At 38.6% G+C, this 24,597-nt stretch overlaps 1 protein-coding gene across 2 annotated transcripts in view; it reads right to left on the bottom strand.

Moving 5' to 3' along the window:
- The window catches only part of GRID1 (glutamate ionotropic receptor delta type subunit 1), a 744,143-nt gene that overhangs the window by 168,120 nt on the left and 551,426 nt on the right, over positions 1-24,597 (bottom strand). For both annotated transcript variants that reach the window (XM_075258436.1, XM_075258437.1), the window contains exon 5: positions 4,532-4,585. In XM_075258436.1, the coding sequence (XP_075114537.1) occupies positions 4,532-4,585 (54 nt within the window). The remainder of the gene's footprint in view (positions 1-4,531; positions 4,586-24,597) is intronic.

Below are 24,597 nucleotides of genomic sequence, written 5' to 3' on the forward strand. Positions count from 1 at the left end.
AGAGTTCAGGATCGATTTTAAAATCCAATTTCCGATCATGAAATTTTCTCGATCACCGATCTGAATCCGATCTTTTCTGATCCCAATCGTTCAACCCTATTCACTGCTTCTCTATGGGAAAAGTCACTTTTAGGGTTGAGCCGATCTTGAGATAACCTCCGACCTCGATCCCGCTGGAAAAGATCGGGATCGGAATTCCAAACTCGATCGTGAAATTTACTCAATTGCCGATCGGAATCAGATCTTTTCTGATCCTGATCACCCAACCCTAGACTCCAATTTTTCATGATACAAATTAAATGCAAAATTAAAACATGATAAAAAAAAAAAAAAAAAATTGTCTCCAGGCTTCAGCTCACATCACAACCAGGCCATACAGTATATGTACAACTTTGTGTATGAGTAAGCCCACATTTGTATGCTTTAAATATACACGCACGTATTTGGTATCATAATATGATTGAATATTTCTAGTTATTAAATCTAATATACATTTAAGAAAGCGAATCCTTTCATGAAAAATTATTTTCGTGAATCTAAAGCCATGTCCAGTGTGATAGTCGCTTCATGTAAGTGCATATTAGCAATATCCAGGTACAGGACTGATATGTAATGTTACCACTTTATAAATTGTTGATGCGGACCCATCTGTAGTTCAGTTCTGGGCACCAGTTCATAGAAAGGATGTTCTGGAGTTGGAAAGGGTTCAATGGTGGACCACATAATTTATAAGGGGCATGGAGGATCTCAGTTATAACGAGAGACTATAATAGTTCAATCTGTTTAGTCTGGATAAGAGACATCTAGGAGGAGATATGATAAACCTGTATAAATATATAAATGGCTCATAGTAGAAATATGGGGAAAAGTTGTTCCATGTTAAATCCCCTCAAAATACAAGGGGGGCATTGCCCCTATCTGGAGAAAAAAAAAGGTTTAATCTCCAGAGGTGGCAAGGCTTCTTCACTGTAAAGACTGTGAATCTGTTGAATAGCCTACCCCAGGAGCAAGATCTATACTGTAAGAACTGTTAATCTGTGGAATAGCCTACCCCAGGAGCAGGATCTATACTGTAAGGACTGTGAATCTGTGGAATAGCCTACCCCAGGAGCAGGATCTATATTGTAAGGACTTTGAACCTTCAGAATAGCCTACCCCAGGACCTGGTCACAGCAGTACACCTGACTGCTTCAAAAAAGATTAGATGCCTTTTTAGAGCAAAATAGCATTGATGGTTATGGAAATATATAGACTGGCATGCCCTTTTTCAACCCCTGATTGAACTTAAAGGACATATGTCTTTTTTCAACTGTACTAACTATGTAACTATGTCAGTGACAATATGAGGAGAAGTGGTGATCTAAAACTATGCAGATGTATTTTTTTAATATCATGACTTCCATCTAACTCGTGCTATGGTACCGTACCATACAATATATTATATATATTACAAAGCAAGATGCTTAGAAATAAGGTTTTTTCATTTGTTATATTTTCATCATATTCTGCAATACTTTTAATCATCTATTGAAAATTCTATTTTATTTTGCTGTAACTTGCCTATATCTTAATGTGAACCTACTTCATACATTTTAACCACCATTCACCAGAGATACCACCACCATTCTGGTATTATTCACACTGTACTTTCTGAAATATACTTGTAGAACACAGGAAGTTTTGAACACAAAAACAAGAAGAGCTAATAAATTAATGTGTCGTATTCACAAGAGCAGCTCTCCGATGGTCTAATAAACGGGAAGGAAGAATAAATACACTGGTAAATGACTTGGCTATAGTCTATTACCGTGTGCCGTGGGGAGCTTATTCTAAATTAAAGTATTCTGTCTGCTATCATGAGGCCTGGATGGATTAGTTCGCTGCATATGTAAATCAGAATAGGTAGTTTAGCTCAAGCAGACAGCTCCCCGAAGAATGGAGATTTGTTCTTTGTTTTATTTTTTCTTCATTTTTTGGGAACTTTTATTTATTAAGGTAACAAAGTGGCCATTATTTTAATTTGTAGAGATATATATTTTATAAAAATATCTAGCAGTTTTATTGGCATCTTTAGTTATGTAGAATGCTGCTGAAGGACTTACACCGTGAATTTAAAACATGGCGATACCATAACGTCTCACATCCATTCTATACTACTAACATAGCATGCCATCTTTAGAATTACCATTACAACTGTACACTACATTAAAGGGGTTGTCCAGGATAACTGGAAATCCCTGCACTAATCTAAACACCCTCCCCCCTCTGAATATAATATAATATAATAAAAATGTATATTTACCATATCCCTGGGGCGGTCATGTGACTGTTCCAGGGACATAATAATAATAATAATAATACATTTTATTTATATAGTGCCAACATATTCCGCAGCGCTGTACAATTTGTAGGGTTCAAATACAGACATATACATTACAAAGAAAGTCATTTCACACAATGAGACTGGGGGCCCTGCTCGCAAGAGCTTACAATCTATGAGGTAGAGGGGGTGACACAAGAGGTAGCAGGGGTGGCATTGCTTATATAGAGGTCAGACAATGTTGTAATAGAGGTGACTGTCATTACGCAAACATAAAACTTTGAGCCGTCACCAGTCGTGTCCTTTAGCATGTGGATAGTGCTTGGACATATAAAGTTAGCCTTAAATGGCATCATATTGTGTGGGGTAATGTGGGAGCTGGAACCGAGGAGGGTTAAATTTGGGGGATTCTAATTACGGTACAGAAGGGTTTACATTAGGAATTGTGATACGCCTGTCTGTTTTTCTGATTATCTGGTGATGATCTGTTTCCTCATTTCCGAAAATGGATGGTCACTACTCTTCCCCCCACATCCACCCCATTATACTTACCTTCCATGCTTCTTCCTGTGAGACGACAACTCCTCCTTTACTGATTCTGTCTGTGTCTCTTCTATAAGTGCTGCTCTGTGCACTGCTACCAATAATCCACCTCTACTATGCAGCTCTCACTCATGCGCAGTAGAGGTGGATCATCACTGGAGAAAAGCGTGCACAGACAGAATCAGTACAGATGTAGAAGCCATCTCACAGGAAGAAGCTTGGAGGGTAAGTATATAATATGAATCGGGGATTGGGCTGAGTAGTTATGGAAGTGGGTATAGCTAGAGAGACAGGAAAGGGGTGTATGTGAGGGAGGGAGTGAGAGAGGAAGGAGTGGGGAGTGAGGAAGGAGGGGTTAGTGTAAAACTTACATAGCAGGAAGCTGAACCATGTAAATAAATGGAGGAGATACCAGGAGCTCCCAAATACACCAAAAAACTACTCAAATATGGCTAAAGGTATATGGGTGCATTTATTAACCCATTAATAGCACTAACAAACTTAAAAAAACAACATTTTTTTGTCCAGAAAACCCTTTAACTATATAGCGTGCTATCTGTGTATTTTCACTTTGCACTTGCAGTACTATAAGAAATGAGGACAAAGACAAAGGAGCCCTCAGAAGTTGTAGATGTTGGGCGATTATTAGAGATGAGCGAACAGTAAAATGTTCGAGATTCGATATTCGTTTCGAGTAGCCCCGCAATATTCGACTACTTGAATCGAATATCGAATCCTATTATACTCTATGGGGGAAAAAATGCTCGTTTCAGGGGTAGACAACGTTCGCTCAAACAGAACTTACCAAGTCCATGAGTGAGGGTCGGGCTGGATTCTCCAAGAAGTCTTCTCTGTGCAGCGTCCCCGCGACATCTTCCAGCTCTGAATTCCCTTTGCCAGGCACCGGGCCTTGGCAGAGCCGACTGCGCATGTCCGCACTAAAAGAAAATGGCCACTTACAGTCAAAGCGGCCATTTTCTTGTAGCGCGGGCATGCGCAGTCGGCTCTGCCAAGGCCCGATGCCTGGCAGAATGAATTCAGAGCCGGAAGACGCTCCGCGGAGAAGACTTCTAAAGGTAGGAGAAGAACCAGCGTTGATTGGCCAACTGTATAGCATTCGACCAATCAACGCTGGTTCTGCATCAAATTTTTCCATTCGAATAAGTGAGTAGTATTCGATCGAGTACGAGTATTTTGAATACTGTAGTATTCAATCGAATAGCTACTTGATCGAATACTACTCGCTCATCTCTAGCGATTATGACTACTATTTGACAATTCTGTATGACAATAGCGATATGTGCTTTACAAGTGCAGCATTCTCTCATACTGTTTTTTTTTTTTTTTTTTTTTTAACCAAGAAGTGAATAATTTGACTAGAGGTGAATACAAGGGGTAGGACTAATATGCTAGAATTAGCAAAAGCTATCCCCACCACCCTAATTTCTATTCTCCAGTCCTGACTCATCCAAGGTTGCCTGTTTATGTCATTGACTAAACCAATCGGTGGTTTGATATAACAAAAATATCCAACTTTAATTCGATAAGTGTTTATTCACGCAAGAAGATATACATTTATTCATAACAACAACAACCCTTATTGATCGATTTTTTTTCTAGTTCTTTTTATTTAAAAAAACCTCCTCAATAGTCTCAGTTTTTTCTTACCTCATTAACATAAACCCAGTGGCTGTCCTTGGAAGCAAGATTTGTTTCCACTGCCTGAAATGATAAAAGGAATAGGCCATATTAATGATCATAATCATGTTTAATATTTTTATCATGTTAACATTTTAAAATGTGATCCAATTGCAGATTTCAATACATTTCTAAGAAGAAGAATAAACTTGTGACTGTTTATTTTGTCACCAGACATTACTTGTAGCGCTTTCAATGGTTACTCTTATTTCTTTGCACACTGAGATAATGAATTTTTACTATTGGAAACCTAGCTATGGAGCACAATTAAACAGTGGGCCATAAATCACAGCACATTGTCTTGAATACATATTTATTTTAGAATGTCACTCAAATTTCCCAATCTAGCATATAAACCATGTTTTCCTGTCTGACACCCACTTCTGTACTTTAAATACAATACATGGTACAGAACACTCAATATTGTACATTGTCCCTGCTTGACAAGCCTGTCACATAGGTGCGCTGCAAATTCTTTATTGCCTTATAAGTAGAATTTTTCCTTAGTAAATGATAGACTATTTATATGACACTATTTATATCATTCACTTATTCACATATTTATAGGCTAATTTTGGAAGATAGGCAAAAGCTTCTACGCCCTAGCCCAAGCTTTAGTTCATTAAAAAAAATTGTATCCAGACAGCTATACATGTAAAAAAGTAAAAAGAATACAGCAGAACAGATGCAGCAGAACCATCATCAAGGAAAGCAGACACCCCCAAAAAAATTGCACCCCCAAGAGAATCACACACTACCTTTAAGGGAGCTATCTATAAAGATGGCACTAGTGAGATGGTTCTGCACAACAATAAGGGTTGACTACCGGTAGTGCCGGGCTCTCACACACATTGGGAGGTCCCACTGGCATGACTACATTGTAGTTGCCTCCAGACCCAGCGGGAGCCATCTGCTACACTTGGCTGCAGTGAAGTGCTGCTGTAATGACAAGGGGCCTGAGACAGGAGGGACACAGATCTGTGTATGAGAGCCCATCCACCATTAGCACTTGCCAATAGAGATGAGCGAGTAGTATTCGATCGAGTAGGTATTGATCATATACTATGGTATTTGAAATACTCGTACTCGGTCGAATACCACGCGGTAACCGCAGTAAAAATTAGATTCCCCTCCCACCTTCCCTGGTGCTTTTTTTTTACACCACTAACTATTGCGGGGAGGTCGGACAGGAACTAGGACAATGTAGGCATTAGAAAAACGTATACAGTAGAGATGAGCGAGTAGTGAAATATTTGAAAATTCAAAATTCGATTTCAGTAAACCTCAATATTCGACCGAATACCTATTCGATTGAATACCTACTCGCTCATCTCTACTTGCCAACACTAAATAGTTTTGGGTGTAAGGGAGTCTGGTGAGTGGATTATTATTCATGGAAAAAAAATAAGACATCCCCTGGAAATAAGCCCTAACTAGAGATGAGTCAACACTATTCGAAACTGTCATTTTGAATAGCACGCTCCCATAGGAATGAGTGGAAGCGGCCCGCACGCAGACTTTGCCGGCGGCCGGCCGCTTAAATCTCTGTGTGCCGGTTGCATCCATTCATTCCTATGGGTGCGTGCTATTCGAAACGGCAGTTTCGAATAGTGTTCGCCCGTCTCTAGCCCTAACCTATCTTTCGGATAAAAAATAATATAAAACCCTGTTTTATTTTTGGAGAAACATGATACATGTATATGTCCAGAGTAAAGAAATAATGTTAACTAAATAAATAAAATAAAATCATAAAATTAGTATTGTAATACCACTCCAGAGAAAATATAGGCAAACGTTTTTTTCTATGTAAAACATAGTACAATTGTATATACTCTAAAATATCAATCTGCTATGGATATGTCTAACACTGTATAAACATGTCTGTATTTTGTGGACATGTAAAGTTTCCATTATTCATGCCCAGATCTCCACAATGTTATTGAGTGCTGTTCCTGTTTGATCCATCTTTTACATCTTTGGAAAACAGAAACATTTTTAAAATTTTATTTCCTATGTTTTCTGTTTCCTTTGCCATAAAAAATGGATATAATATTGGATTCAATACTTGATTATTCATGGATACATAGACTTTCATTCATGTGATGCAGCCGCATTATTATAAAAAAAAAAAAAAAAAAAAAAAAAAAAAAAAAAAAATCCTTTTTTTGCGGACCAATGGATGTCTGAATGAAGACATTGAAATGAAGGGATACCGGTGTGAAAAATACTGCTCATGAAAAATGCAGACAGCATATGTACATGAAATGTGGACCTGTTAATATAGCTTAGATACATTGTTTTAATTGTACGGGGTCATCATACCAAAATGGATATTTCATTTTAAGACATATTAAGGGAGTCTGTTACCAGTCAACTCAATACAAAACCAGCCACAGTGTATTGTATGGCATGGTATACGGAGTTCCACCATACTTTTAAATCTATCTTACCCCTGGCTCACATTAGTGTTTGGATTCCGTCTGGGGGAGTCCGCATGGGCCCCCCCCCAAATGGAATACCAACGCAACTGCAAGCGCTGTGCAGTTAAAGCACATGGACCCCATAGACTACAATGGGGCCCATGTGCTTGGCGCGTGATCTCTGCACTAAACATGCGGACAAGAAAGTAGATTGAGAAGTACTTTCCTCTCCACATGTTCCCTGTGGAGATTGCACGCCAAGCACACGGACCCCATTGTAGTCTATGGGGTCCATGCGCTTTTACAGCACAGTGCTTGCAGTTGCGTTGGTATTCCATTCGGGGGGTCCCCCATGCAGACTCCCCCGAACAGAATCCAAACGTTAATGTGAACGAGGGCTTAGAAATCTATAACTGAAGCTTAAGCTGGATGGAACGTGCCCGAGCCTCCAAAGAGATCTGCATTCAGGCAATAATTAGTAAAAAAAAATATGTAAAAATGTATAAGTAAAACTCAAGCCATATTTCATCAAACATATTGAATGCAAGCCTGAGTCTATAAATGTCCTCCGGATGAGATGAGATTCAAGGTGCGTATATCATGCAAAAGACAGGTCAATGCACAATGCAATGCAAACAGAAGGATAGTTGGGCTTAAGAACTGCCCGAGGCCATTTCCTGTGCAAATAGCAAACAATATAAAAAGAACAACATGGTTGGTTATACATGAAGACTTTGTAAGCTATTTTTATCTAGAATGCTGAAGGCTGTTTGCAAATGATATGGTTTCTCTAGAGAACACATTTTTAATTCAAGCATTAAAAGAAAAGTCTTTCCTTATTTATAGTTTGCTTTTGGTACATTTCTATGCATCTTATATCTCCTAATATTGTACATGCAGTTATTTTAGAGATACATTCAAAAACATACAAAGATAGGGCAAGTTGTGGTTAAGTACTTAAGTAAAAGATATAAGATATTTAGAAATTGTGTAGTATCAAGAACATGAATGGCAGTAAAATGCTAGATTAGATTTTTAGGACTGCTTTTGTAGAAAGCCATAATAGGTTTACCATACACAACATGCCCTCCTTACACTTCCTTTTCTATAGAGAAGCATGTATAGGTTTGTTGTTCTCCTTTGATGCTAGTTTAAGTTATTGCTCCCTATAAACATTGCTTCTAATGTAGGGAACAACCAAGGGAACTTTTTCCTATTGACACCTTTTTGTTCAGATTCACCTATTACGGATCACAGACAGCACATCAAGTGAGCTCTTAAAATTTCCTGCAAAGACTTAAATGTATTGGCTTCTATATGTTTATTTTAGCAAAACATTCCATTGGAAACAGCACTAGACACCCGATCTACGTTTTCAGGTTTCCGTTTTCTGCCAACAGAAGACGGAAATGTGACAGACGTGTCCGGCCGTGAGCGTTTTTTTTTTTTTAACCGGACACAAAGTCCTGCATGTCCGACTTTGTGTCTGGTTAAAAAAAACTGTCTCACCGCGGACCGAACACTTTCCAAACGACTTCCAGGTTTCCAAAAATGACTGCAGGTTTCCGTCTCCTTTCCAGTTTCAGGCAGGAAACAGAAATCTCTAAAACGGAGACCGGGGCGCAAATGTGAACGAGCCCTTACTTATATAATATATTACATTGCAATGTATGGTCCTTTTATCACTAACGTCTTTTTCATGGACAACCTCCTTCGTTGAAAGACACTAATATATTTCACGATCCTCCATCGCTGGCCATGCTATAGTATAGCAGTGCCATAAGGTCTGTGAAGACTACTATAATAACAAGAGACACATCATATCACAAAGTAAAACGTTGGCGTTGAATTTGTTTATTTAGTTTTTAAAGAAATGTATTTCTTGCTATTTCCAACCTATTAGTTAAATGGGTTGTCCTGGATAAGTATAAATCCCTACACTAATCTAAACACCCTCCACCATCTACCTTCTAAATAACATCATTTATCAAAAATGTACATTTACCCATATTCCTGGTTTGGTCATGTGATTACCCCAGGGACATTTGCTGGTTCCCAAAAAAAGAACGCCACTACTACTTTCTCTCCCGATCTATTCCTTCATAGTTACCTATCTTCCTGCTTCCAGGCTTCTTCCTACGGGATGGCTCCTCCCTGTTTTCTGACTGCCGGCGCATGCTATAGACCCATCGCTTCTCTGTAGCCAATAATTCACATCTACAGTGCAATTCCCATGCTTGCGCAGTAGAGGTGAAGCAATAGTGCATACCAGCAGAATCAGAAAAGAAAGAGGGGTGGGAGGAGGAGGAAGATTGGAAGGAAGAGAGGTAAGTATATAAAGGACCAATGGTTGGGCTAAGTAGGTAGGGAAGGGCTAGTAGTGGGTGGGATAGCTAGAGAGTCAGGGAGGGGTGTATGGGAGGTAAGGGAGGGAGGTATTATTATTATTTATTTATATAGCACCATTAATTCCATGGTGCTTTACATTTGGGGGTTACATACATACACAAATTATACAGGTAGATATAATACTAACAATGACCGACTGGCACAGTGGGGTAGAGGGCCCTGCCTGCGAAGGCTTACAATCCATGAGGAAGGTAAGAGAGAGCTAGTGTGGAAGTTACATAGCATGAAGCTCAACCCTGTAAACAAATGCAGAGGATACCAGGAGCTCCCAGAAACACCCAGAACACTCAAAACACTGCTATGGGGATATGAGTGCATTTATTAACCCATTAATAGCAGTAACAGAACAATAGGAAGTGATCAGAATTTAATGCATAATGTTTTGTTATTGCTACTTATAAAGGGTTGTCCAAGATGTCACACCCACACCCATCAACAATAGATGATTCCCTACACTGTGCAGTGACAATGCCAAACTACTACAACTTCACTTTTTTAAGCTTGAATGGGATCCACATTTGTTTTTGGCTTTGGAAACGGTATCAGAAAACCTGGATATTTCATCATACCATAACCCAAAGGGGCTGATTTATAAGAGTTTGTGCATCACTTTCCTTAAAGTGGGAATTGCAGGGGTTTGGTGGGGGAAGGCATCTGGATATTGTAAAAGAATTATATGATATGTTAATGATATTACTTATTACACTAACACCCTACAACATAGCTCACAAAAATGAATGTGTAAAAAAACCGGCAAACCGCTAAACACTGTTTTTGTTTTTTTAAATGACAATATGAAAACACTTTGAAGGTAACATGGATCTTGCTGCCATTTGGCAAGGGAACATACTCCTGTTATTACTGCTATTCTAGCTAGCCATTTATCTCAAAACACTCTGCATAGATTATATCTTGGAAGCAGCACATGGCAAAGAAACCGTGATTTTCTGTGCCAAAGTATCTGACACAGTTCTTCTCACTGTAAGTACAAGAAGCAATAAAAGCAGATACTAAGTGTAAGACGAGTAAATGAAGACATAATTCTTTTTCTTGCTGTGTGACCTAAATCTCACATAAGTATGATGAGCATATGTAGCATAAGTGCCTATAGTGCATTATTGGTCTGCGTATGGTGTATACCAATTATGGTCTAAGAGACTAAAGTAGAAATTTAATGGAAACCGACAAAGTGTTTTGAATATGAAGACAACAACAAACGGTATAAATTTTACTCTTTTTTTTTTTTTTTTTTTTTTGTAGATTGTGAGCCCCACATAGGGTTCACAATGTAAATTTTTTCCCTATCAGTATGTCTTTGGAATATGGGATGGAAATCCACCCAAACACGGGGAGAACATACAAACTCCTTGCAGATGGTTTTTTTCCCTTGGCAGGATTTGAACCCAGGACACCAGCGCTACAAGGCTGCAGTGCTAACCACTGAACCACCGTATGGCCCCATGGTATAATTTTTAATCTCTGTAAATATATTTCTTATCCTTAAGGCTCTGTGTGAACGGTTCATAAAAAAAAAAGTATATACCCTATATTAGAAATCCATAAAAGTGGATGCCTAAGGGCTAGTTCACACAGGCACAGAGGGGGCAGATTAGGGCGTGGAATCCACGTAAACTGCTAGTGATCTTTTTTCCGTGAGTGGCATGTTGCCGATCACGGCAAAAAGAAGTGAGCTGCCCTTTCTTCAGGCGGATTCCGCGGCTCAACCTCCGGAGTCAGCCCATTCATTTGAGCCTACTCCAGAGGGAGAAGCCGTGACTGTCCTCTCCCAGTGTCAACTAACTTACTTACTGATTCATCTGTTCAAGAGTAAATCATTAAAAATATTATATTACACAGTTAATATTAAGCCCTTCCTGATATTCGTTCTATTATGGCAGATGTTGGCACTTAATAGAAGGTCCCTGCTTAGGAGCTGAGCAGGGACCATAACCGCCAGGTCTCAGATGTATTACACAATGGAAGCTTTATGGTAATACCAATGATTGCAGCCATTAAGCCATTCCAATGCTTTGGTAAAAAGTGACATTTGCTAAATCAACTAGTTTAGCCAAAATTGCACATCATGTACCAGTTGTTAAACTAGCATGTCCTTGCATGCCCATGGCTAGTGGACTTAAAAAATTCTTAAAGTAAAATCCCAACATCTACACAAGGCAAACAAAAACGATCTCTTCTAAAATTATACACATTATGTAGCGCCTTGGAATGATGATTCTAAATGTTTTACTCTTAAAATATTAACTAAATGTTCTAGACAATTCGTATTGCCTATTATTCAATAATCTGTTCTGCCGCTTTCATGTTTTCTTAGCGAACCTTGACTCTGTAGGAATACTGTTTATTTAGCACAAATGTGATATTTTCATAAGGAACTTAATAAAACTAGATCATTCCTTTCTCTTGGGTAAACAGTTCAGCCAGATAAACTGAAACCCTGAGAAAGTCAAGTACAAGTTAATTTTCTCCAACAATCTGACCTCAGGTTCAATATAACCACAACTGGAAGACGAAGGTTTTAAAAGAACTTTCATACAGAAATTTGTTCTATAGTCTCAAGGTGATTTCAAGTAAACAAAGTGTCAGACCACAAACTCATCACACAATGCAGGAAATTTTGTAAAGGTGGCAAATTTGCAAACACCAAAGATTAAACATATTGATCCTTCTGAGGCTTTGCTTGCTACTGTTTTTTTTTTTTTTTTTTTAAGAAAGTGAGTGGGGCGGAGACCAAGACATACTGGAATGGGGATGCAAATTTACTATAAGTCACAGAAGTAAGTTGAGTTATATTTGAAATCTGCACAAGTTCTTGACTGGTGTAAATTTCAATTCCGGCTAACAGGAATGCAACTGAATTATTAAAGGGAGTCTGTCAGCAGGAATATTATAATGACAGAACCTTGTAGTGATCCTGCTACACTTTCCAAATATGCTTTTGTTATTCAGCATTGCAGCTCCATTATTAACAAAGCCACTGTTTGATTAATATGTACATTAGGCGAAAAGAACTTTGGGGCATTTTTCATTTTCCCTGGTCTTCGCTCTGTACTGTACAGTATATTACCTCCCCTTGCTGATGTCCAGCTCAACACACCACTTTGATTGACTGTTGTACCCATGGAAAGCTGGGTGGCAGAAAGTAATAGTATGCTGTCTCCACAATGTAGCAGCTACAGTTAAGCTGATTTTGAGATTTAAGGATAGTTTTTAAAATCATTCCCATCTCCCCTCCCTGTACCCGCCCACACTCTTCTCCACAACAAGCCCCGCCTACTCCCAGCATCAGTAACACTAGCCTAGGGAGGCGGGGGCCTGCACGGCGCTTTGCCAGCATGTGAAAGAGAGGAGAAGACAGAGAACAACGGCCCGGAGCTCTGGGGAGCGGCAGTGGTTCTGTGCAGGTTCGCGATCGTGAAATTTACTCAACCGCCGATCGGGATCCAATCTTTTCTGATCCCAATCTCTCAACCCTAGTAACATCCAGTAGTTAACTACAGCCACATTTCAAGATGGCATTTCGCTACCTAAACTAGGTAAGTAAAGATTGGCAATTCACAAGGGAAGCATTAGCATGGGAAGAACAGGAGATTCGCAAAGTGAAATATTATTTGTACTATTCATAGAAAAATGTATTGATTTGAGCAACAACATTTTTAAGCCATGGTGTTAGAGTTATTATAAAAATATATTTGAAATTTGATATTTAAAATATTTTTTATATTATAAACGAAAAGTTGCATGTGAATATTTTTATTCATAAAATATTTTCTAGGAATTTTTTTCCCCAAGAAAAAATCATTTTTATTAAACAGAAAAGATGACATTCTGCTCCAATAATCTGCCTGTTTGCTGCTACTCAGGAGCGTAATTCATATATACTCCATAACAAACGACATAAAAGTTTAGATTTTCAATAGGTATTCTTAGTTTCTGACAATTTTAATCCCATGCTAAGTATTTAATCTCCCTTGAGGAAGTATCAAAGAGAGGGATTTTTTTGTTCATGATAACAAACACACTAATTATATCAATTTTCCTTACATTCGCTCTGAGGTAACAACCTTAATAATTTATTACTTGAAGAGCTATTGAACAGATGGCTTATCGTTTCAACAAAAATGGCACCCAAGCAAAATGAGTTTGTTCTGAAGGCATAAAGGACACAGCTCACTGAGAACTTTGGAACCGATTAAAACAACACATTTAAAACATATTCAAATTTGATTCACATATTTAATTGTTTCAATCTATTTACAACGCAATGTTTGAAAATTACATTTTAGGCTTTTCATTCCATAGATGTTTTATTATGTTAGTGCATATCTGATCTAAACAGGTGAATTGATGGTATTAGGTTTATATCAATCAAGAGTGATGTTTCTTTGGAAAGGGAGAGTAAAATAAGTGAACCATTATAAGGTTAATTGGGTGTCTGGATTAAGAAAAAAATAGAATCTTGAGTTAATTGAAAGGGGTTCTTATTAAAATATGTACTCTATTAGTCATAACTGGGGGTGGCTGCTGATAGAACCTCTTGAATTTAAGATCCTGGAACTACACAGGCAAGTGACAGTAATTCAGAAGTACAAAAAACAAAAAGGGGGACACCGAGTTGATCCTCGTGTAGTCAGGATGATATAGGAATGAAGCACGCAGACAATTGTCTGCTCACCTGAAGGGGTTGTGAAGGCGTCACAATAACCCAAATGCAAAACAAATAGATGATCCTGGGAAGGTGGACAAGGAGGAGGGCAGAAGGTTCTTTAAGAATTGGGTGAGCGCTCTCTCTCGCCCTATTCGGTTGGTTGGTCCTCTCTCATTGAGTAATTCAGAAATGTCCTTCATTATGTACAGTATACCCTGGACTGGATGTATCCAGATATATGTTAATGACCAGCTTTTCAAAGCAATATGATTTCACAATATTCTTTCAATTTCGTATGTTTTTATGTGGCCATACAGTGGTTGTGTTCAATGTTGCAGCCTATCAAAGGTTTTCCTAGCAATAAATTTGTTTAATAATACATTGGTGTCCTTAACCAAATTTGAGCTAAGGTAAGGAAGAACACATTTGTACACCTCCAATGGCTGTCAGCCCAAAGCTCATTTGGCCAGGGCATGGTGGTGCATGTCTGTAATCCCAGCTACATGGGAGGCTGAGGCTGGTAGATTGCTTGAGTCCAGGAGTTCTGGTCTCTACTGCACTATGTAGATTGGGTGTCCACACTAAGTTTGGCATCAATATGGTAACTCTGGGGGAGCTCAGAGCTACCAGGTTGTCTAAGGAGGGGTGAACCGGCCCAGGTTGGAAACAGAGCAGGTCAAAGTCCCCATGCAGATCAGTAGTTGGACTGCGCCTGTGAATAACTGGTGCAGAGCAGCCTTAACGACACAGCGTGACACAGCCAACAGCTGTTCCTTACAAACTTTACACAGACATTCACTGTTGGTTCAACAGCCAGATTTGTTATTTTGTGCATGGAGGCCTTACAAAAATGGGGTTATCTAAAGTATACAAACCCTTAAACACTATGAACAAATAAAAGACACATATTTAGTATAAAACATATCTATATTGTACTCCTCCAATTTAATACAAAAATATTTACAGATCAGATACGCGTAAGTTAGCTGAAAAGTATTTCCATTGTCATACCCCAACAATTGATTTCATTTTAGAGATTTAACAGAACATTACCTTATTACAATACCAAGCACTTTTTCCACACAATTAGGTTACTGTCTGTATTATCTAAATGGGAAATACTTCAATTAACACAGTAAGATCAAGTGGTAACGTTATTAAATGAGATTTCCCTATAATAGACGTTAATGACATGCCAATTGGATGTGCCTTAAGGGTTACATGAGAGAATCTTCTCATGCTTGGACCTGAAGAAATAGGTCACAGCACTTATTTTAAGGGAGTGAAATCTGCACGTATATCCCATCTCATTGCCATTTCTCAACTGAAATAATTGAAATCTTCAAATAAGGGCATTATTTGTATTCTTAATCATTAGGCCCCCAATCAATGTTCATATAATTTATATTTTTTGTGAAACTTTTAAGGAATTTAGTTGTTGAAAAATGTGGACTATGTCGTATTGTGCTATATGCACAAATCCCCCCAAAATCCTCTGTTATATCCGAGAAAAAAGCATATTTATTGTATCACACTTTAGTAAAAAGTTTTGGGGGGTTGCCGTCATTTTACAGATATCCATAGCAGTTGCTTTAGTGAAAGATCTGTGTACGCTATTGAAAAAGTTCCCTTCCCTAGATGTGGTGGAGATCGACGAAGAGCACGCATGAATAATTCTGGATATTAACTTAAAACCATGTCGTAATGGCCGGAATCGTTATCAGGATCTTGTGGATCAGGATCAGGATCGTGTGTGTAATTTAACTAATGTTGTGATGTGTTTGTTATTCTTGACCAAGTGTGTGACAAGATGGAGGTATTACACAGCTGTGTGTGTGTGTGTGTGTGTGTGTGTGTGTGTGTGTGTGTGGGGGGGGGTTATACCTGTGGAAACCATGAGTAAGGAGTTCATGCTAAACATGTCAGAGGGCTTTGTTTTCATTCCAGGATCTACATACATTGTTGTGTTTAAATAGATCTTCAATAAAGTCTTGGGTTGTTCAAGTTTGGTCTGTCTCCTGAAATTCCACTGAATCAGATGTTGAGCAATGTTTTTAAAACAGAAGTGTTAGGCCAGTTTCAGGAGGGGACTTTTGGTCCGGATTTTGACACGGAATCCATGTCAAAATCCAGCTAAAAAAACCCACCTCCCATTCACTTCAATGGGAGCCGGTCATTTCCATTTTCCACGAACGGTTTGCTCCGCCTAGTGACACTCCCTCCCGACTTGGCCCATTCATTTGTGCCTAATCTGGAGAGGAATACCGTGACTGGATGTTGCGGCTAGCCGGTTTTTTTGGACCAGATTGTGAGGAGACCTCCACGTCAAAATTCAGTCCAAAAACCTCCTGTGTGAACCCGGCCTTAATAGTTTATTTTTGTTAATTAACAAAATTAAATGAATGAACAAAAGATAAATCTAAATCATATCAAAATTTATCACCATCCTTTAATAAAGAGGAGTCCTGGAAGTGATCATATGGACCCACATGGATCCAAAAAGCTCTGATCTGAACATCATGAAGTCTATGTCTTAAAGTGGTCTCCATTTTCAGCAAATAAATGTTATAGTTGTATAATGAAAGTTAAACAATGTTCCATTTGATATCAATTCTTCAAGGTTTTCTAGATCTTTGCTTGCAGTCATTCATTGTTTAATTCCAGTGGATACAAATCAATTCATGGTCATGTGATATACAGTCTGTGGTCACACAGGTGCACGGCTCATTGCCAGATGTCTACTCCACTATGATTGTAAGGAGCTATGCACCTGTGTGTCCATCCCAAGAACAAGGACTATCCATCACGTCCAATGATTCCTTGTCAAAGTTTAATGCTCAAATGACTATTTAAGCCAATTTTGGCTGGGGTCAGCACAGCCATCCTAACTGGTCTGCATTATACACTGCAAGCGGTCATGCATTATGGATTCTGATGCCTTTCTATACCAATTAAAATTAAATTTGTAGCAAATGCTGCTCTGGTGGCTTTTCTATATGACCAGATGAAACAAGTTTTGAACCTCATGGTTATCTGGCACCCTGGTGCTGGTTCACAATGTGGCCCCATTTTTTTTGTAGATTGTGAGCCCCATATAGGGCTCACAATGTAATTTTTTTTCCCTATCAGTATGTCTTTGGAGTATTGGAGTAAATCCATACAAACACGGGGAGAACATACAAACTCCTTGCAGAAGTTGTTCCTGGCGGGAATCGAACCCAAGACTCCAATGCCACAAGGCTACAGTGCTAATCATTTAGCCACCATGTTGCCCCTCAATTTAGCCCTTTTTAAAGTTCCTATGATTAAATTTTTTTCAGAACAATCATACATATTTTATATACATAATACATCATTTATTTTGTAATGATAATAATTGTATTACTTGTTGCTGTATTTCTGAATTATCTACTACTGTTTGGTCCTCAGGTGTGTCATGTGATCAGCTATCAGACCCTCCAAATGACACAGCATCTCATGTATATATAGAAAACCAGTTTCTCCATTCAATGATATGAGACTAACATTGAATAAAGTGATATAATGATGTAGAATGATAAAATTAAGTAGGGCATTATATAGTATATTAAACAAAATGTCAAAAGCAATATACTACTTAGTTCAACTGTGATATCTAATAAAAGTTAATAAAATTATAAAATACAATGCCAAATGTCGTCATTAAATGGTGAATATTTAGGTGGAAATAAGACATTTTATAATGATTAACATACTAATAAAGCCAACTGCTCCAATAAATAGTGCTGCAGTATATTATTGAAGACCTAATGTAGTTACTAATTTTATGAATTATATAAAATAGTCTAGTGATCATAAAATGAATCTAGACGTATACAGGTCAGGTAAGTCAATAAAGTGTCAACAAGACTATTAAAATATAATTGTCAATTGGCTAGCACTTTATTGCATACCCAAGCCTCTGGCAACACCTAATAAAAGTCAGATAAACGCTTCTTAGATTGATTTTAACTTAATGATTGTAACATTAAAAAAAAGATAAAGAATTTAAAGCCAAGATGTAAATTAGAGATGTTTCTATACCCATGGCTATAATATGTCATATTACCATTATGGGTTTAGATAAAGATAGAGGTTTACAAAAATTTCAGGAAAAAAATGTAAATACGTAGTTTCTATACCAGCTATGACATGTTATATGAAATATGTTAAATATTGAGTTTTAATTTTAGACAGCTTTGTCATTACTTACATGACCAGCTTACAAAAAAAATTAAAAATTCAGTATTCTGAATTTTTTTTTGTATGCCACACAAAATCTCTACCCTACCTATGGCAATGTGTGGACATCCAGGAGGTGTGAAGTACATTGCAGTCTGTTGAGGGGTTTGCTATCGCATAACAATATACAGTATATAGTACTACTTTTGTTTCTTGAGCAATAGGAGTCCTTAACCAAATTCAAGATAAGGTAAAGATAGGTACATGTGGGGGGCAACACGGTGGCTCAGTGGTTAGCACTGCAGCCTTGTAGTGCTGGGTTCAAATCCCGCCAGAGACAACATCTGCAAGGAGTTTGTATGTTCTCCCCGTGTTTGCGTGGATTTCCTCCCATTCTACAAAGACTTACTGATAGGAAAAACAATCCCTATATGGGGCTCACAAGCTACATAAAAAAAAATATATATATATATACGGGCACATGTTTAGTGCAACATAATGTGCAACATCTTCTATGGACATTCACATTGGACATCTATGACTACTTAGAGACATTTGTCCCAAAATTCAATGTTTTATTTATTTATTTATTTTTATGTAGATTGTGAGCCCCATATAGGGATCACAATGCACATTTTTTTTTCCTATCAGTATGTCTTTGTAGAATGGGAGGAAATCCACATAAACACGAGGAGAACATACAGACTCCTTGCAGATGTTGTCTCTGGCGGGATTTGAACCCAGCACTACAAGGCTGCAGTGCTAACCACTGAGCCACCGTGTTGCCCCAAAAATTGAACTATGTTTTACGTTAAGTGTGGCATTTTAGAAAATTCATATTGGATCTGACCTGTGTCTGATGAGCTTATTACTGCAGTAGAACTGAATTATTATATGCAGTCATGAATGTCCATCTATGTGATCCATAGAAGGGATCTAATTCTATGACATGCATATTGTCTAATAGGGCATATGAAAAAGCGTTTTTTTTTAAGTAAGGAAACCCCTTTAAGAATACACATTGGACACCTAATATAGAAAACCAGTAACAGGAAAATGATGAGAATCTACTCTTCAATTCCATTAACCCTCCTCGCCATCTACTTTAGAAGACAAGTAATATGAGCCTCCAGTGACTTGAATGAATGCAAGAACAACATATTTTATTACAACACATAATGCAAATCTAACATTTGATAAAGTCTGTCTGATGTGTTTTGGATCTATATTTTTACACCGTCTACTAAAAGAACTCTATTAACATTATTATTATTCTAAGCCAATCTATCACATCTATATTACAGATGTCAGTTAAATACATTGATATTGAAAATAGCAATTTATATTGTTGAAGTATCTTACAGCTAGGAAGATGATATCATAAAACCTGACATTTCACTTCATGATGTATGACAAGTGACTTACAATACAAAAAAAGTGGATATGTATCACCATACCATGGGAGGAAATATCTGAACCCTTTACTGCCTTTAGAGAATATACAGCAAGTTACAATTTGTAGATTATTGTACTCTCCATTCTACGCACTATGGTTAGAAGAAATTGAGTCTGCCAGCTCCAAAATGCCCTCCAAACCAATAATAATGCCCTGAAGAGTCCTTTTATTTAAGTAGAAACATAATATTGTGGCCAAAAACCAATGAAGCGGATAATCAGATTTTTACAGATATGTAAATCAGCCGGGGGGGGGGGGGGGGGAGGTCCCATTTACCAGATTTGCCTACAGTTAGCTGTTAAAAATGTCATTCACTGCTAAAGAGATATCACTGTGCAGCGTGGCTGGGTTTGAACGTTTAAAGGGGTTGAGCCAGTTATGGATACTTAGGCACTATCCACAGGACGGAGAATAAGTGTCTGATCACTAGGAGCCCAACTGCTGAATAAGATTAGGGACTAAAAATTTCCCTCCTTATGAATATAGTGCCAGTGCACTAGAGTGAGTAGTCCTCCATTCACTTCTATAGGGTTACCGATACTGTAAACTATGACAGTGTCAGCAGACCTAGAGAAGTGAATCGAGCGCCAGCCAAGCAAGCAAGCCAACACTCCATTCACAATACCATTTTAGGGGGACCTTTCCCCCTAAACTTATCCCCTGTCCAGTGGTTAGGGGATTAATATCTGTATTGGCACAACACCCTTGACTGTCTGCTGAATAAGTGAAGTCACAAAGTGGTATTAAAAGCAAAAGTTAATACCCCTCTAAGAACTTTATTTTTCTACTTTACTACATGTTGTAAATGGGATAGCAGCTAGCAAGATTGAGGGATTTATTTCAGTGCTATTTGTATGCATGGAGCAAGATTTCCTGGATGAATACCCCCATGGTAGGGGTGAGCATTGAGCATGTTACCTATTTGGAAGTATAAAATGAAAGACTTGACAACAAAAAATAGGAAAAAAGTTAACTAATAAAAGACATCTCTATTTATTAGGTCCCGTTCACACGAGACCACATATTTTGGTCCTGATTTTGACACGGGAAGCCACATCAGAAAAGGACCAAAATGTGCCTGCCGCGTCTGTTGCGACTTCCAACAGTTGCAACTTCCCGCTCCAGAGTCGGTCGCGGAATCCTGAATCAGCCGCGGAATCCTCCTGAAGAAAGGGCAGCTTGCTTGTTCCCAGTATGTTCCCGTTCACAGAAAAAAGGAAGCTAGCAGTCTACATAGACCTCTATTATGAGGGGGTGGATTCTAAGGTAGATTCTGCATCAAGATCCGCCCCCTCTTGCCCCATGTGAACGAGCCCTTAAGGATACATAACCCAAACTGTGCAAGAAAATAAGCCAATAAAACAGTGGCTAAAAAAGTGCTTAAAGGATACAGAAGCGTGAATACCCAGCACAACTATGGAAATATATATTCTGTGTAGGTTTTACCCAATTAGGGTCCTCATACTAACTGATACCCAACAAGAGCACCATAGAGGTTACCAATCTCTGTATGAGATCCCCATTAATACACATGAGGTCTCTAATAATATACTGAGACAAAATAGGCAGCATACACGCTGAAAAGTGCTCACATTGTCATACCGACGGGCTGAGAGGGATTGTTACTTTAAGTAAATTAAATGTCTTGCAGAACAGAGATATAATATTACTTCTTTAGAAAGCATTGGTGCAGCCCCATGGAATATACAGTTCAGTTCTGGGAACCACAAAGGATATCAGAGTTAGAAAGGGAACAAACGAGAGCTACAAAACTGGACAAGGAGGACCTCAGGTATAAGGAGAGATTAGATAAATGTAACTCACTTAGGGCTCGTTCACATCTGAGCCCAGTCTCCGTTCATGCAGGTTTCCGTTTCCTGCACAAAACTGAGCAGGAGATGGAAACCTGCAGGACTCTTTCAAACCCATTCATTTGAATGGGTTTGAAAGATGTCCGTCCGTGAGCGCCGGTGAGCGTTTTATGCTCTCCGCCACGAAACTGTCTTTTAAATGGGACACAGAGCCGGACATGCAGTACTCTGTGTCCGGTTTAAAAAAAAACTGTTTCACGGTGGAGAGCATAAAACGCTCACCAGCGCACATGGCCTGACCCAGACTGACAGCTTTCCATCTTCTGCATGTAGAAGACGGAAAGCTCAGAACGGACTCCAGGCGCTAGTGTGAACCTAGCATTAGTCTTGAGAAAAGACTTTAAAGGGAGGCATGATAAACCTTTATAAATATATAAATGGCCCATACAAAAAAAAAACAATACATGGAATATAATTGTTCTATTTAAAAAGAAACCCTTAAGATACAAGGAGGCACTCCCTTCATCTGGAGAAAAGAAGGTTTAATCGGAAAAGGTGACCAGACTTACTCACTGTAAGGACCGAGTCTGTGGAATATCCTACCTTTTTGTTGGTCACAGAAGTTGTATGTTGACATATATACAGTCCTATGAAAAAGTTTGGGCACCCCTATTAATCTTAATCATTTTTAGTTCTAAATATTTTGGCGTTTGCAACAGCCATTTCACTTTGATATATCTAATAACTGATGGACACAGTAATATTTCAGGATTGAAATGAGGTTTATTGTACTAACAGAAAATGCGCAATATGCATTAAACCAAAATTTGACCGGTGCAAAAATATGGGCACCTCAACAGAAAAGTGACATTAATATTTAGTACATCCTCCTTTTTCAAAGATAACAGCCTCTAGTCGCTTCCTGTAGCTTTTAATCAGTTCCTGGATCCTGGATCAAGGTATTTTGGACCGTTTCTTTCTACAAAACAATTCAAGTTCAGTTAAGTTTGATGGTCGCCGAACATGGACAGCCCGCTCTCAAATGATCTGAAAACAAAGATTGTTCAACACAGTTGTTCAGGGGAAGGATACAAAACGTTGTCTCAGAGATTTAACCTGTCAGTTTCCACTGTGAGGAACATAGTAAGGAAATGGAAGACCACAGGGACAGTTCTTGTTAAGCCCAGAAGTGGCAGGCCAAGAAAAATATCAGAAAGGCAGAGAAGAAGAATGGTGAGAACAGTCAAGGACAATCCACAGACCACCTCCAAAGAGCTGCAGCATCATCTTGCTGCAGATGGTGTCACTGTGCATCGGTAACAATACAGCGCACTTTGCACAAGGAGAAGCTGTATGGGAGAGTGATGAGAAAGAAGCTGTTTTTGCACGTACGCCACAAATAGAGTTGCCTGAGGTATGCAAAAGTACATTTGGAGAAGCCAACTTCATTTTGGAAACAAAGATTGAGTTGTTTGGTTATAAAAAAAGGCGTTATGCATGGCGTCCAAAAAGAAACAGCATTCCAAGAAAAACACTTGCTACCCACTGTAAAATTTGGTGGAGGTTCCATCATGCTTTGGGGCTGTGTGGCCAATGCCGGCACCGGGAATCTTGTTAAAGTTGAGGGTCGCATGGATTCCAATCAGTATCAGCAGATTCTTGAGAATAATGTTCAAGAATCAGTGACGAAGTTGAAGTTATGCCGGGGATGGATATTTCAGCAAGACAATGATCCAAAACACTGCTCCAAATCAACTCAGGCATTCATGCAGAGGAACAATTACAATGTTCTGGAATGGCCATCCCAGTCCCCAGACCTGAATATCATTGAACATCTGTGGGATGATTTGAAGCGGACTGTCCATGCTCGGCGACCATCTAACTTAACTGAACTTGAATTGTTTGTCCAAAATACCTTTATCCAGGATCCAGGAACTGATTAAAAGCTACAGGAAGCGACTAGAGGCTGTTATCTTTGCAAAAGGAGGATCTACTAAATATTAATGTCACTGTTCTGTTGAGGTGCCCATACTTTTGCACCGGTCAAATTTTGGTTTAATGCATATTGCACATTTTCTGTTAGTACAATAAACCTCATTTCAATCCTGAAATATTACTATGTCCATCAGTTATTAGATATATCAAACTGAAATGGCTGTTGCAAATACCAAAATATTTAGAACTAAAAATGATTAAGATTAATAGGGGTGCCCAAACTTTTTCATAGGACTGTAAAATGCTCATTTCCTTCACTATTCCTTTAATCCTTGTCCTTTCCCATCCGTTGGTGGAAATTGACAGGCATAAGATGTTTTAAACAATACTAACTATGTAACTAGGTTATTAGATAGAACAATGGAAGCACTTAAGGCTATGTATAGGCAAATCTGGTAAATCAGGCCCCGATGGGCTTGAGGCTGCTTTGCATATTCATAGAAAGATGATCATCTCTGTATTATTTCATCACCTTGTGGCCACAAAGGAATGTTTATGTTGTTATTAAAGGCCCCAATACAGAATTATAAATGCTATGGGAGGCATTTTAGACCTGACGGACTCACTTTAAAGACTTCTCCCAGGTGACCTCATAAACTATAGTCATAAATCTAGCCTTGCCGGCAGATATTTGCATTATGAATGCACAATTTTAATAAAAACTAAAATGAATAATAAATTGTCTAGGTTACTCTGCTCACCATATTACTTTACTTTAAATTATTGCAGAATCCAGATAACTTCTTTAAAGGGGTCAGTCCATAGGTTAGGTCCACAGTATCAGATATGTGGGATCAGGAATTGAGGTCCTGCTGTACCAATAAGCTGTACGAGCAAAATCCCGACACTAGTTATGTATCATATGATGTATCTGTGGTATCAGACTACTGCAGCTCCGCTCCTATTCATAACTATAGTACTTCAGTATCACTGCTATACAACTGGCTGTGCCTTCTGCTTCTGTCCACTGTAAATTTTCCGGTGCTGGAGTCTGTCTGATACAGCTCATGTGTCCGGGTGTTGTACTCCTACACATGCAATACTGATGGCTAGGGTTGAGCTAATCTTGAGATTTCAAG

Source organism: Leptodactylus fuscus, chromosome 10 (genome assembly GCF_031893055.1).
Source record: "Leptodactylus fuscus isolate aLepFus1 chromosome 10, aLepFus1.hap2, whole genome shotgun sequence".
NCBI lineage: Eukaryota > Metazoa > Chordata > Amphibia > Anura > Leptodactylidae > Leptodactylus > Leptodactylus fuscus.